At 40.5% G+C, this 13,198-nt stretch overlaps 1 protein-coding gene across 14 annotated transcripts in view; it reads left to right on the top strand.

Annotated features, from left to right (window-relative positions):
• epb41l2 (erythrocyte membrane protein band 4.1 like 2) overlaps window positions 1-13,198 on the top strand; it is a 50,992-nt gene that overhangs the window by 34,019 nt on the left and 3,775 nt on the right. For 2 of the 14 annotated variants that reach the window (XM_056404946.1, XM_056404947.1), the window contains exons 15-24: window positions 2,543-2,593; window positions 2,796-2,828; window positions 5,810-5,977; window positions 6,789-6,983; window positions 7,950-8,018; window positions 8,428-9,090; window positions 10,362-10,490; window positions 10,847-10,945; window positions 11,398-11,478; window positions 12,816-12,930. In XM_056404946.1, the coding sequence (XP_056260921.1) occupies window positions 2,543-2,593; window positions 2,796-2,828; window positions 5,810-5,977; window positions 6,789-6,983; window positions 7,950-8,018; window positions 8,428-9,090; window positions 10,362-10,490; window positions 10,847-10,945; window positions 11,398-11,478; window positions 12,816-12,920 (1,593 nt within the window). In that variant the 3' untranslated portion in view covers window positions 12,921-12,930. Of the gene's footprint in view, window positions 1-5; window positions 2,594-2,795; window positions 2,829-3,680; window positions 3,741-5,809; window positions 5,978-6,788; window positions 6,984-7,949; window positions 8,019-8,427; window positions 9,091-10,361; window positions 10,491-10,846; window positions 10,946-11,397; window positions 11,479-12,815; window positions 12,931-13,198 lie in introns of those variants that run through there. The other 12 variants (XM_056404948.1, XM_056404949.1, XM_056404952.1 and 9 more) reach the window with 12 other exon arrangements.

Raw genomic sequence — 13,198 nt, 5'->3', positions numbered from 1 at the left:
ATCAGTCAATCTTCATGTTTCCTCTGTCCTTCTCCTCATCATCCTCACTCTCCTCCATCCCTCCATCCCTCGACTCTATCTCTGAGCTCGACCATGGACTGTCAGACATCTCCGAAGATGATGACCTTATTGACGACACAGCTGCCTCACACACACCTTGGCCTCTTCCCTCATACGTTTCCATCACCTCCGATCAGCAGTCGGCTGATTTTGAACACCATGCACAAAACCCTCAAGCCTGTAACCCATTCACTGGCTCCCAAACTTACACTGCAGAGGTTTTGGGAGTTGAGGAGAGCTGCCAGGCTGAAACCAGAGCAACATCTGGACTACTCAATTGGCGGAGCTGGTTCTCTCTGAGAGGAGTGGTCAAATATGTTTCGTTCATCCTGTGTTTTCTCTCCATGTTGGGGAAGAATGGAAAATGTCTGCCTACAAAGCTATTTTCAGGATTAATAAAGAAGCTGAGCATTTTGACCCTCACTGTATCCAAGCGAATATACAAGTCAGCAGAGAATCTAAAGACTTTTACTTACAGTGCCCCCAAATCTATTATTTCCAACATGACTACGTCCAGATTACGTCAAATTCTTAACAGTTCAACAAAAAAAATGAATCATTTTCTGACCTTTTTTACCTCTTATCTCCCTACAAAGTTCATGAGTTTGGTTCCAGCTTGTCCTTTGCAACCAACACAACTTTGTTTGCCCTTGGTGTCTTCTCTCACCTGTCCTCCAAATATCTCTTCCTTTTCCTCTCTCTCCTCCCTCTCTTCTCTGCCCTTTTCCTCCTACCTTTTTTCTCTCCTGACTCTCTCCTCTCGCTCTAACCTAACTGCCTCTGTACATCGCTACCTTCTAAATCCTTCCCCTCTGTTTCTCCCTTGCCTGTTAGTTGTCTTCCTGTTGGTTGTGATGCTGACAGCGAGCCAGTCTTTGGTCTTGGCCCTGATTTTAGCCACGCCCCTCGGCCTGACCCTGTGTTACCTAGAGAATGTGGTCTCCAGTCAACGAAAAGCAGTTTTGCCAATGTTTATCAGTGAAAGGCCAAACAATCAGCCTGACGATCATTCAAGCTCTGGTTTCAACAAGCAAGCTTCTCCTCTCACACAGACACACACACCTCCTCGCATCAGGCACCACACTCACACAAGTGCTACCTGGACACAAGAGATGTGTGATCCTGCTGCATAAACATACACTCATATAACCAGATTTCCCACCCTACCGGGCCCCTTCCACTCCTCCTTCCCTATGTCCTCCCCTGTGTTTGAATGTGTTAACCTTATGTCTGTGAGTGTCACCAACACCACCTGTACCTGACATTTCCTTTTTTCTTACCACCCTTGCACCCTGCCAACCGCACTGTATTGTTCATTATAAGGAACAAAGAGTAGAATAAGGAAGATTAATCAAAGCGTTTAAATTCAGAGTGGATAATGGACAATGGATCAATGTCGAAATAGAGAAACTATTATTATATTGTTAATATAGCTATATAAGAAAGGTATAATAGGGGATTTATATACAGAACAGAGAGTGTGAGGGAGGGAGAGACTTATAAGATTTAACTTACAAAGGCAAAATACAATAACATGTAGTGGAGTGCAGAACATATTTTGAGAGTCGTTTGTGCAGTTGCTCTGTTTTCAGCACTCAAAAGATGTAACATAATGGTATTAACTGGTAATAGGCAAGATAAATGACCACTAATGCAATAATGATATTATTTTTGAGTAAATGTTGCTGCATTTTGCCTTTGTACTGCAGATTAAGATAAGTTGTAGATTAGCTGTTATAACTGTATATACAGATAGCTGCTGTAACCCCGCTCAACCCTATAGCACTTAAAGTGTATCAGATCTGTATATTATTGCTAATGAATGTTAAGAGTAAACAGTGTTACACTTACCCTGATCCCTGAGGTTCGGGACTCTCTCTTCGACCCAAGTCCGTTGTTTGCTTTGTTTTAAGTAAATGTGTAATGGCATTTCTGTGGTGGCCAAGTGGCATTTTCTTAGCTGTGTAATCAAAAGATGAGATGGAAAGAATACTGACATATTGCTATATAACTAATTAAAACTAAGTAAAAGCTGGTCTTTGGTGGAAAACATCACGGTGTAGCACTTAATACCAAGAAAATAGCTCCATAATCTTCTTGACTTAAAAGTAGCTTTGGTGTCCTAAAAGCATACACGGGAACTGTAGTAGTTGTAGCATTTTACTTGTTGTAGATACGGTGAATCTGACATGGTTTTCAACATGCTCTAAATTTGTTTCATAGGATAAAAATATACATGCAGACTGTAAAGAGCAGTCAGTAGCATCTGCTGTCTCCCTTTATTGACCATTATCTCCTGTCATGTGTTTAATGGGTTTGTGGGTTTGGTGCAAAGGTCACATGGCCAGCAGTCCTCCCTAACACTGAGGTTGCTGGGAAAGAAAAGAGCTTTTCCCATCATCCATTTCATTTTTTTCTTTCTTCGTGCCCCCACCCTCCTCATTTTGTCATGACTAACATCGCCATGACTACGACACTGAAGGTTAAGGAGGTGGACTTAAGCCCTGGTGATGTTGAAGCTACATCTACCCAGGTCTGTAAGGCCTGTCTTTCCCCAGCATGCTTTGCAAATTCTTTAAAAAAAGAAGAAGAAAAAAATGTAGGAGTGATAAAAGATACTTTGCTTTAAACTAGTGTAAAGATGGTTGTGAATATTGAATGCACCTGGTTTTATGGTGTAGTAGAGCAATATACCTAACCTCTCCTTATTCTCTCCCTGACTACCCCATCAACAGTCACTTGGAGCCAGTGAGGTTTCCCTCTCTCAGGTTCACACACTATTATTGGTTATTTGATTGTGTATTTGGTCTGTCAACCATTTGCTCTCGCCGTGTTGGTTGGTCTGTTGGTTTGGTTCACCTATTTAGGGTGAAGTTGCCCTAATGTGAGGAGATAAAGTCAGTTCTCAGCTACTGAAGGCCCAATCTGGAATATGTGTGCAGAAAACAACATTTATTAATATTCAAACTGACATTTAAGGCTGTTTGCTTATAAACATGTCTCTTGTGCCATCCTTCATTTTACATGAGGATTGCAGATTGGGGCCTGAGTGTAAAAACTGATCCTGAATGGGCACTTTCACCTAAAATCTTCACTTTCGGTTGCTCTGCTGTGGTTTGTGGTTTCACAGTTTTCGTTTGCTTTGTGGTTCATATCTGTGCTTTTCATCATTATTGTTGTTTCACACAAAGCACATTGGGGTTTGTTGGTTTGTGTAAATGTTTGTTGGTTTTGTGATGTTATGAATGCTTTGAATTGTGTAAACATGGGTACGAGTGCCAGCACCATTTTATTCATAGTAACATCAGAATACCAAAATGTTTTTAATTTGTACTTGTACCCACCGTCCCGCCTTCTTCACAGTTTGAGACTTTTTTGGCGGCGTCACCACCTTTTTTTTTTCTCTTATTTCTTTTTTTTAATTTAAACCCGATTTACTCATTTGATTATGATTTAATTAATGATTTGTAATTTATTCAATTGTTATTATTTTTGTTGCATTTTGTTTAATTTTGTACAGTTACAGTTAAAATACACTGATTTTATTTTTTGTTAACTTTATTTCAATTTTTTAAATTAATTTTCACCATTTCATTTTTTGCTGTATGTCTGCCTTCCAGAGTCCAATGAGAGTGCATGGGGACAATATTTATGTGAGGCACAGTAATTTAATGTTGGAGGTTCGTACTGGCGTCGTCTGATGGCTGAAAATAAGAACTACATGTTTCTGTGTACTCTGACGCCATCAGAACTACAACTTCCTCTGTACCATTCTGTACAAGACTGCTGCCCTCTCGCACTCTCAGGCTCTGTGTCTGTGCATGCATGTGTGTGTGGATGTTGGTTGATCAAGTCTTCACTCAGTTCCAGCTGTTTTGAGATTTTTTTTGTAATTTTTCTGTTATTGAAAGAGTTCTATATGACAAGGTTGCAAATGTCCTAATTCACTTGGCAGCCATTTTGAACAGGTGGGCTAGAAAATTGAACTGAAATGTCATATATGATATATAAAACAAATGTCACTTAAAGCTGCACAAATCAATAATTCTATATGAACAGTGGGTTAAATAATTACGTGTAATAGGAAAGGAGTCACTTCAAAAAGAGTCAAAAATTTCCCTCAAGAGTTGGTGGAGAAGAAAATAGAGCCAGCAACATTACAAGGCTTTAATATGTCAAACATCAATGATTTTTAGCTTTAACAACCACAGCAACTGCTTGAATTAATCAGGTCAGGAAAGTTAACTGGAGGTTATGCATGTAACTGATGATGGAAATGAGGTTCAGGTTGACTGAAGTGTTGTAGGGAATCTATGAAATGCAAAACATCTATTTTAAGTCTGTATTGGTACACAACAGAACAGGTGAGACCTTCTCTTTCAGCAAATTTCCCAGCCTGAGTGTTCACAATGGCTGCTTTGTGAATAGGTCAGCGGTGTGTGAACGTGACTTCCATGCATGCTCTGTGCATGTTGAACGCTGTTTTGTGACCGTTTTATCTTGTTGTATTTCCAATCCTTGACTGGTCAAAGAGTTTGATTATTGCCAGGCAGCTGTGTCTAACCTGACTAATCATGCCTCCCTAACCTGTATGAGGAGCTCTCTTCCTGTTTTCTGGTGATTGGCTGCAAGTGTTGAGTGATGTGTGGTTTGATAACATACTAAAATAACAACAACAACACATCCTTTTGTTCAACATGGGACTGATAGTGATGCTTTGCTGTCTGGTATCTGTAGCAGTGCAGTCGTCTACATGGCTTGTAGTACTCTAAACTGAGAGATTAGAAAACTAAACCTAGGGATATTTCCTTAAAGAATGTAGAATAAGAGTAGATAAGGAAAATTCATCAAAGTGTGGTTTCAGTCTGTCAGTTTCTGATGAATGACTTCTTTATCATGGTGCCGTCTCCTCAAAACAAAAATATTTGTAGTCAGTAGTAGGGAGGTCAGGGGAGGAGGAAAGAGCATAGGAGCCAGGGAGATGAAACAATAGAGATGAGATAGGGAAGCAGAAACATTCACTAAGAAGTGACAAATGGGAAAGTTAGCAAAACTGCTAAGAACTGACAGGCAGACAGAGGGAGAAAGAGAGCAGGTCAGGGTTACAGTGATCACCACTATCAGCTCCATGTTTTACAGTCTGCCCTGCTGTCCCTGGCCTGCTGAAGGAAAAACTCCCCAACAAGATGGAGAAGCTCTGTTTCACTGCAGCCTGCTTATACACACACACAAAAACGTACACGTGTGTGCTTGAGCAAAGTACTGGTGAAAAGCCTATATTAAGAATTCGTTCCAAACCCTTCAAACAAGGCTTCAGCGAGGCAGAGCATCCATCTTGTTTCCCTCCTGATTGACAGACTAATGTTCCTGTGTTCTATTGAACCGAATTTTTCCCCTTCCCACCCCTCCCTCTCTCCTTCCCTTCCTACCTCCCTCTTTTCCTTATTCCTTTCCCCATTACATTTCTCTCGCTCCATTCCATGCTTCCATCCTTGCACTCAATCTCTTCACTCCGACCTTTCTTTCTCATTTCTCTGCTCATTCCTTTCCCCACTATTTTTCCCTGACCTGCCACCTTTTCCTACGCTCTTTCCCTTCCATTCGCTGCCCCACATCTTTCATTTTTATCCCATTCTCATCACTTCCACCCATCCTCCTTCATTCAACCATACTTATCTCATTTACTCTCTATCCCTTCCTCATCTCCCTTCCCCCACCTTCCCCCCTTATTCCTCCACTTCCCCATTAGGACCATGATAAGACTCAAGACGAGGTTCTGAAACACCAAGCTAGCATTAGCCAGCTAAAACGCTCCTTTATGGAGGCGCCACCTCCCTCTCCTCCTCAGCCCAACCTGTGGGAGAAACGTCTCACCTCCTCTCCCGCTACAACGATACGTGTTCAACAGCAACAAGTGGTACGTCTGTGTGGATGTTTCTGTCTCGGCAACTGACTGTCACAGCCTTATTTGCTGCAAAGGTTGTTCGGGTCACATGCTGTTTGCAGTGGATTGCAGTGATTCAAAATTGTATTTTCATGTCTTCCTGCAGAGACGCAGCAATGCCGTATGCAAGAAAAATGTGTTATCATTCATTTGTTTTGCCCCTTTTTTTTTTTTTTTTTGAAGTTCTCTTCTTTCCTCAGTCTCTCAGTATACCTGCTGTCTCTTTTTATTATCTTTTTCACTTCTATATTTGATTGTTTTTTTGATCTTTTTTGCAAGTTGTGTAAGGTTTTCTCTTACTCTTTTCATTTGATGCTTTTCGCATGGTGGTTTTCATGACCTGTTGTTCATAACTCACCTATCACCTAATGGACTTCATGGGGTTTTTCTTTTTCTGTAGGAATTCTTCCTGCAAAACCTGCCCTAACCTACTACTGTCACCGAGTGTTCATCCCTTTTCAGCTGGGCTCATGTTACATTTTAGTTTTTACAGCATATGGTTTTATTCTGCTCCGTGTGCATTGCTGACTTCTGCGGTATTTCTCCACTTTGCTCTCCTAAACAAATCTGTTTCATTCTCTTCTACTTAATGTGATCATTATAAGATGTGCAAATGCAAAGCATGGCGGATCTTTATTTTATTTTAGCTATACTTTCATACGTGTGCTTCACATTATATGTTTTTATGTCTTGTGTTACTGTTGTGTTTAACTGCTCTGTGTGATTTCTTGTCTCTCTGCTTCTCTGTGTTCTGCCCTCTACATGTGTTTGTATGTCGCTGTAGAGCCTTGAAGAGGAGATAGCGTCTGTACTTTTCAGTAGACACTCTTGCACTGGCTTTGACTCAGCTGCTGAGGCTGCCTGCAGTGTTCCCGAACTGACACTAGATGCTGTTATAACCACATGTTCATCTACTACCTCCACTACAGCGCCGCAAGGGCTTCTTATCTCCCCAACTACTACGCTCTCTGCTACTGAGGTGCTGCTGCTACTCCTGAACATTTAGGAGTCAGTTTACTTTCATTGCAGTCCATACACAATTTTCTTTTTGATCAACCAGTCACAAAGCCACCATTTCGCTGACTGGAGTTTTTATCTGATCCATAAGTTGATCGATCACCTTGAAAGTAAACTGACAACCTGTAATGCTTCACTTGAGTGAGGATGCTTACCAGATGTTGCCCATAATGCCTGCTATGGATGCTGGATGAATGAATGGTGGCCATCCTTCATTCTGTATCAGAAACCATTCATTCTAAATGAACTGTGGATTCAAAATGGGCATGATCTAATCTAATCTGAAAGAACTAACAGCTGTGATTGTGTCATCTGTTCGTGTTGTTATGATAAACATGTATGTGGACTGACTGCAAATGTAAAAATCTGCTCCATTTATTTATCTTTGCCTCACCAGCATCTGCAGGAAAAAAAAAAACTATATTAAAGCAGCAGGTGTTGAAGCAGCAGTTTCCATCATTAGAAACCCATATGCGTTTACTTTGTGGCTTCTTACGTAAGCTTTTAAAAGACTTTGAATTAAATTCATTATGGTCTGACATGTTTTTTGCGGTCAAGACACTGCTGACTTCAATGCCATGTTTCTATATATTTTTTTATTAAGTGAAGATGAGCTTCGGTGTTTATTGATTGGATATTCTCTTCAATCCATCTTGGCTCTTTACATTTTCTGTTCTCCGTTTTGTTCTTTATCCCATCTCCTTTTTATTGCCTGCTGCAATGAACTTGACACTGTATGGAAATGAACTTGACTGTGCATGAAAGACAGTCCACCATGGACAGAGAGGGAGAATAAATAAAGTCAGAGTCAGCCCCTCCCCATGCTGCAATAACGAGCATCACTAATTGCTAATAATGATGATATGACTGCTGGTGTGTGATTAATTATAATATTAATAATTGTCATGGTAACCTCTGTGTCACGCAGGTGAATGTGCCCCAAATGGAAGCAGCTGCAGATGATAGTACGATCTCTGATACCAAAGAACCTGCTAAGGTGGTCCTAACTTTCTTCTATTAATCCATCCAGCCTTCCATTCATGATGCTTTTCATCCATCATTTTCTTCAGGCCTTCATTCATTTTCCACTTGCAGCTTGAAATTTCATGTTCTTACTACAGCCATCTATTCTTCTTACTTGTTATCTGTGTTCTTACTTGTCTTCTCGCCCTTTCACCTCTTTTTGTCCACAGTTGAACATCTTCATCTCCTTTTTATTCCTGATTTTGCTTTTGTATTAATTTATTTTCAGTTGACCTACTTGATTTTTTTTAATTTATGTTCAATGATCATGTTGTTTTTGTTTTTGTCTCCATGCGTTTGTTGTGTATGTGTGTGCACCTCATCGTGCGTGTGTGTCTGTGCACTACGTGTACATGTGTGCGTGTGTATGTGCGTGTGTATAGACAACTGAAGTTGAAATCGAAGAAACCGTTGTCGTCCAAGAGGTTTCCAAAACAACCAAACCTGGACTTGTCACAGTTACAACCAGCTCTCCTGCAGGCCCACCTGCAGAGCAGGAAACAAGAGAGCCGGAAGTGAAGGTTGAAGAGGAAGTAGTGATAGCAGAGGAAGCAAAAGCAGCAAAGCAGGAGAGCATTTCATCCGAGAGCGAGAGCGAGGAAGAAGCAGAGTACCACCCAAATGTCCCTGTATCCATCTCGCATACGCAAATCCTAGAGGAGAAGGAAGAGGATGAAGAGCAGGAGAAGAAAGAGGAGGATAAGACGGGGGAGCAGAGCATTTCAGTTCCAGACACTTCCCTTCCATCTGTAATCACTTATCCCGCAGAAGAAATCACTCAAGAGGTAGAGGAGTCCAGAAAAGAGGACACAGTGCCAGAGAAGAAGAACAATGCAGAGGAGGAGAAAGAATGTGAGAGGGAGACAGAGGAAAGCACCGACGATCCAATGGTCACACCTGATGAAGCTCCCAATGGTCTCCCCCTGCCTGAGGAGGCTGTGCAGGGGTTGGTCACCCACGCAGAGGAAGAGGAGGAGCCCAGAATGAACGGAGAAGCCTCTCTGGTTGAAGCAGAGCACCGGCCACAGGTTATTTGTTGCTCTGAGGTAAAGTCTTCACTGGGTCGACTGCGGAGCTTCCCTGGGCTTTGATCCCTCCTACCAACTGTAGAAACACCCACTTTTTTCCCTCCTGCTTTCCACAGTGCCGGTTTCCTTCCTGCTTGCGTGAATAATTAAGCCCCATGTACATCCTCACACTCATCTGGGTCCTGTGAAAACAACTCTTTTAAGCCTAAAATGAAACCTTCTCAGAAGTAGTAAAATCCCAGTAAAACAGACAGAAGAGTATTTTGAATATACAATTCACCATTGTTGCTTTGGTGTCAAGTTACCATTCCCTACATAATTAATTCAGTCTTTATTTTTTATTATAGCCATATTCATATATTTTAATGTCTTCATACCATTATCAACTTGACTAGTCCTCTGCTGCCGTGCATTGTGTGGTGTGTTGCTGTTGATGCCTCCTACTCTGCATTGTATTTTAGTGTTGTGAAGTAAATGGGGCCTTAGTGGGAAATGCATGTTGCTTTTAGACAAGTATTTTTGTTCTGCATGCTGTATTTCACCTTGTGTGTGTGTGCGCATTTGTGTGTCCTCCGTGTGTTTTGGCAGTGATGCTTCTCTCTCTCTGTGTTAGTGTTTAATTGGCTTGTCATGGTCACCATGGTAACAGTATTGTGGAAATCGTCATTGCCAACCACCTTGGAAATGCCACCTGCTCATCTGAATGTCATCTTTGCATGTTGTTTTACATTACAATTGCCGTTTTGTTTGCCAGTCATTTGAGCATTGTTTGTTTTATCGGCTCATGTGTTATGCATGTTCATGCTGTGTCGTACTTTGAGCTGCATGTTGACGCCAAATATATTTCTGTAGTTGTTGCTGTCACGTGGCATTAAGTAGATGCTGTCGTATTCTGCGTTTGGTGATGTTGGCTCGCACGAGTTTGGGAGCTCTTGATTTCTTGCATTAAGTTTGCTGCATTCACTTGCATATGTTGCGTTTGTACATCTACAGCTACTGCTACGTGTAGCACTGTATGTGGCACAACTGAATCACTTCCCCTTCAAAACAATGGTCTCTAATGTAATTGAAAAATACAGTTAATTTGACGATAATTAAGTACACATTCACTGTCTTCATTTTTTTCCAATAGCTAAACAAAACATTTAAATTGAATGACTTGGAAGTGAATTTAATCCCAAAGAAAGTGCATAGATAAAAAGATATTTCTTTGTTTCCTTAACGGTCTCAGTTTTAATATATTAACCCTCTTTCCTCCCCCCTCACATCTCTCTCTCCTCCCTCCCCAGCCACCTGTGGTAAAGACAGAAATGGTGACTATATCAGACACGTTTGCAGCCCAGAAAACTGAGATAGCAACAAAAGAAGTGCCCATCGTACATACGGAAACCAAGACCATCACTTACGAAGCCGCACAGGTGCACACTTGAGAAACACAGGGAGCTTTTATTTATACTCTCCTTATGTGTGTTAGCGTTCAGGATTCGCATTGTGTTTGTGTGAATCATTTAGATTTTGTAATTATTTTAAAGGTTATTTTCATTGTTAATGTTCCATGTTCCAAAGTGCTTCCTTTCTAGCACCAGTGCATGATGCCCTCAACCATTCCTTCTCCCACAGGGAAAGAGTTTTTATCTATTTATTTATTTATTTATTTATATTTTTAAACTAAGTTCATTTTAAAAGAATTCATTTGAAGCATCAAAGATGTAACGGGGGTTTTCTAGTGGTAATCAACAGCTGATTATCTCTTTTTGTCTCTCCCTGTTATCAGTTGGATGGTAATGGTGATGGCGAGCCTGGAGTGTTGATGACTGCTCAGACAATCACCTCTGAATCTCTGTGTACTACTACAACCACACACATTACCAAGGTACAGACAGACACACGCCCACAAACACACATTTGTCATATTAATATGACGGCTCATTCTTATGTAATATAGCTATCATGAACATTGCTGTACAAAAGCTCTGCAAATATAAACACATTTATTCACTTTAAAATCATGTTTGTACCCCTATCTTGACACGGTCCATACTTTACATCAACTGTATATCCCCATGACAACTGTGCATGCAGTGTCATGGTACCCTAATACAGTATTTCTGCTTTGTGAGTGTCCAAATTTACATTATTTAAGCAGCAGTTCACTCATCTGTTATTTGTCGTCCGATAATTCTTTATCTGCTTTGACTTGTTGGGCCATCACGACAATGTTAGCCACTCAGCTGTATCCCACCAGCACCCAGGTGGGCCTTGATTATTCATAATTAATCCATTGTGACAGGCATCAAAGCATTGTGGTTGTGAATTTTTTTCCAGACGTTAAAGGGCGGCCTATCAGAGACGAGGATTGAGAAACGCATCGTCATTACTGGCGACTGCGACATCGACCACGACCAGGTCAGTTTTCAGTCAGACAGCTGATCACTCTGCTTTACCTGGTGTTTCAGCAGCTTGGTTGATGGGTCTCTTTATTCTGTCCAAATATGCATATTGTGAAAGGCTCTCCAAAAATCGATTTTAGATGTTGCACCTTCAATGTGGGACATTTGTTCATAGAAATGAAATATGCTGATAGAGAAATGATGAAGCTGGCTGCTGCTGACTGCTGACAAGAATGTTGAGGCCCAGATTCATTTAATTCAGTTTAAAGAGGGATTTTATTCTGGTTGCTTAGAATTAAGGGAACAAATAGACATCTGGTAACATGTTGATCATGTTGCTTGCACAATTTAATTCATTCATCACTAATTACAGATACCCACAATTCATAAGTTCACTCATTGGCTGGGATCTGCTGCATCCATCTCTTCACTTATTCATCCATACAGCTAGAAAACAGTGTTTTAACTGTTTTTAAAAAAATTTTATTTACCATTCTGTGCCCGATTTTGTTGCTCACCTTCGTTAGTTTAATTTTCTGTCCTTGCCTTTGAGAAAATCATATCTTTTTAATTTTTGGTACCCCAGATGTGATGAATACTACATGCTAAATCTACACTGAGGAGATCACATCTGAGTTAGTTCAGTCCTAATGTATTTGGACAATGACACTGACATCTTCTGTCATTTCTGCCCTGTATACCAATAGATTGGATTTGATGTGAAACACTGACCATGAAATTTCAAAACAATATGAAATTTCTCATTATCCATATACGTACATACAGACTGCCCTGTAAAATTTGATTTATAAATCCTAGCCTGCATTTTTACATTTGACAACTTGATTAAATACATTTACAGGCATTTCAGATATTTGAAAGTGATGAGCAATTAATATTTATTTGACAAACTTTGACTTGTGCCACAAACTGTATCACAAGTGAAACAAGAGGTTTGTGGTATCAGAATGCATTTTCAGCCTCGAAATATTTCAAATATTTGAAAAAGTAAAAAACTATTTTGTTATATATCTGGATCTGCATGATCTTTTGTCCACTGGTTTATTTAAGTTTTCTAAATTTCTTTTAAATATTGTTTTTCTCCACCTGATTCCATCTGACTCCATCTGAAGTCATTTTACTTCATAAAATTTAGATCCCAATTAATCCAAAGAAGTAAAATGCCACAAATCACACTAACCGTAAATCCTGCATTCTTGTCGTTTTTCTTTGTGTTTCTTATTTATTTTTTTCATTTAACTTCACCATTCTCCCCTCCTCTCCTTCCTCCACCAACTCCACTGCCTGCTGTGCTCGGTGCTGCCACTGTGTGGTTGCCCCTTGGTACCGCAGGCACTGGCCCAGGCCATTAAGGAGGCCAAAGAGCAACATCCTGACATGTCTGTTACCAGAGTGGTGGTTCATAAAGAAACTGAACTGGCTGAGGAGGAGGATTGACTGAACTCAGGTAATAATAATAATAGTAACTGATTATTATTATTATTATTCATGGTGAAAGTAATACTGGGAGGTATTTAACTGTGGGAGTGCATGTAGCGGTTTATTTGCTGGAGACAAAAACTGAGATGAAATAAAAACTCCCACATATGAAGCTGCTAAAACCATCAGCCATCATTACACAGGCGCAAAGAGTTCAAGGAAGAGAAGGGAACATTAATTGTAGGCTGTGACTGGTGGAGGTCTGGCTGTGTGGAGTACAAGGGGAATATTTTGAG

This window comes from Seriola aureovittata, chromosome 19, assembly GCF_021018895.1.
Source record: "Seriola aureovittata isolate HTS-2021-v1 ecotype China chromosome 19, ASM2101889v1, whole genome shotgun sequence".
NCBI lineage: Eukaryota > Metazoa > Chordata > Actinopteri > Carangiformes > Carangidae > Seriola > Seriola aureovittata.
Note: the sequence above shows the minus strand (reverse complement) of the source record. Positions and strands in the feature narration are given on the sequence as shown.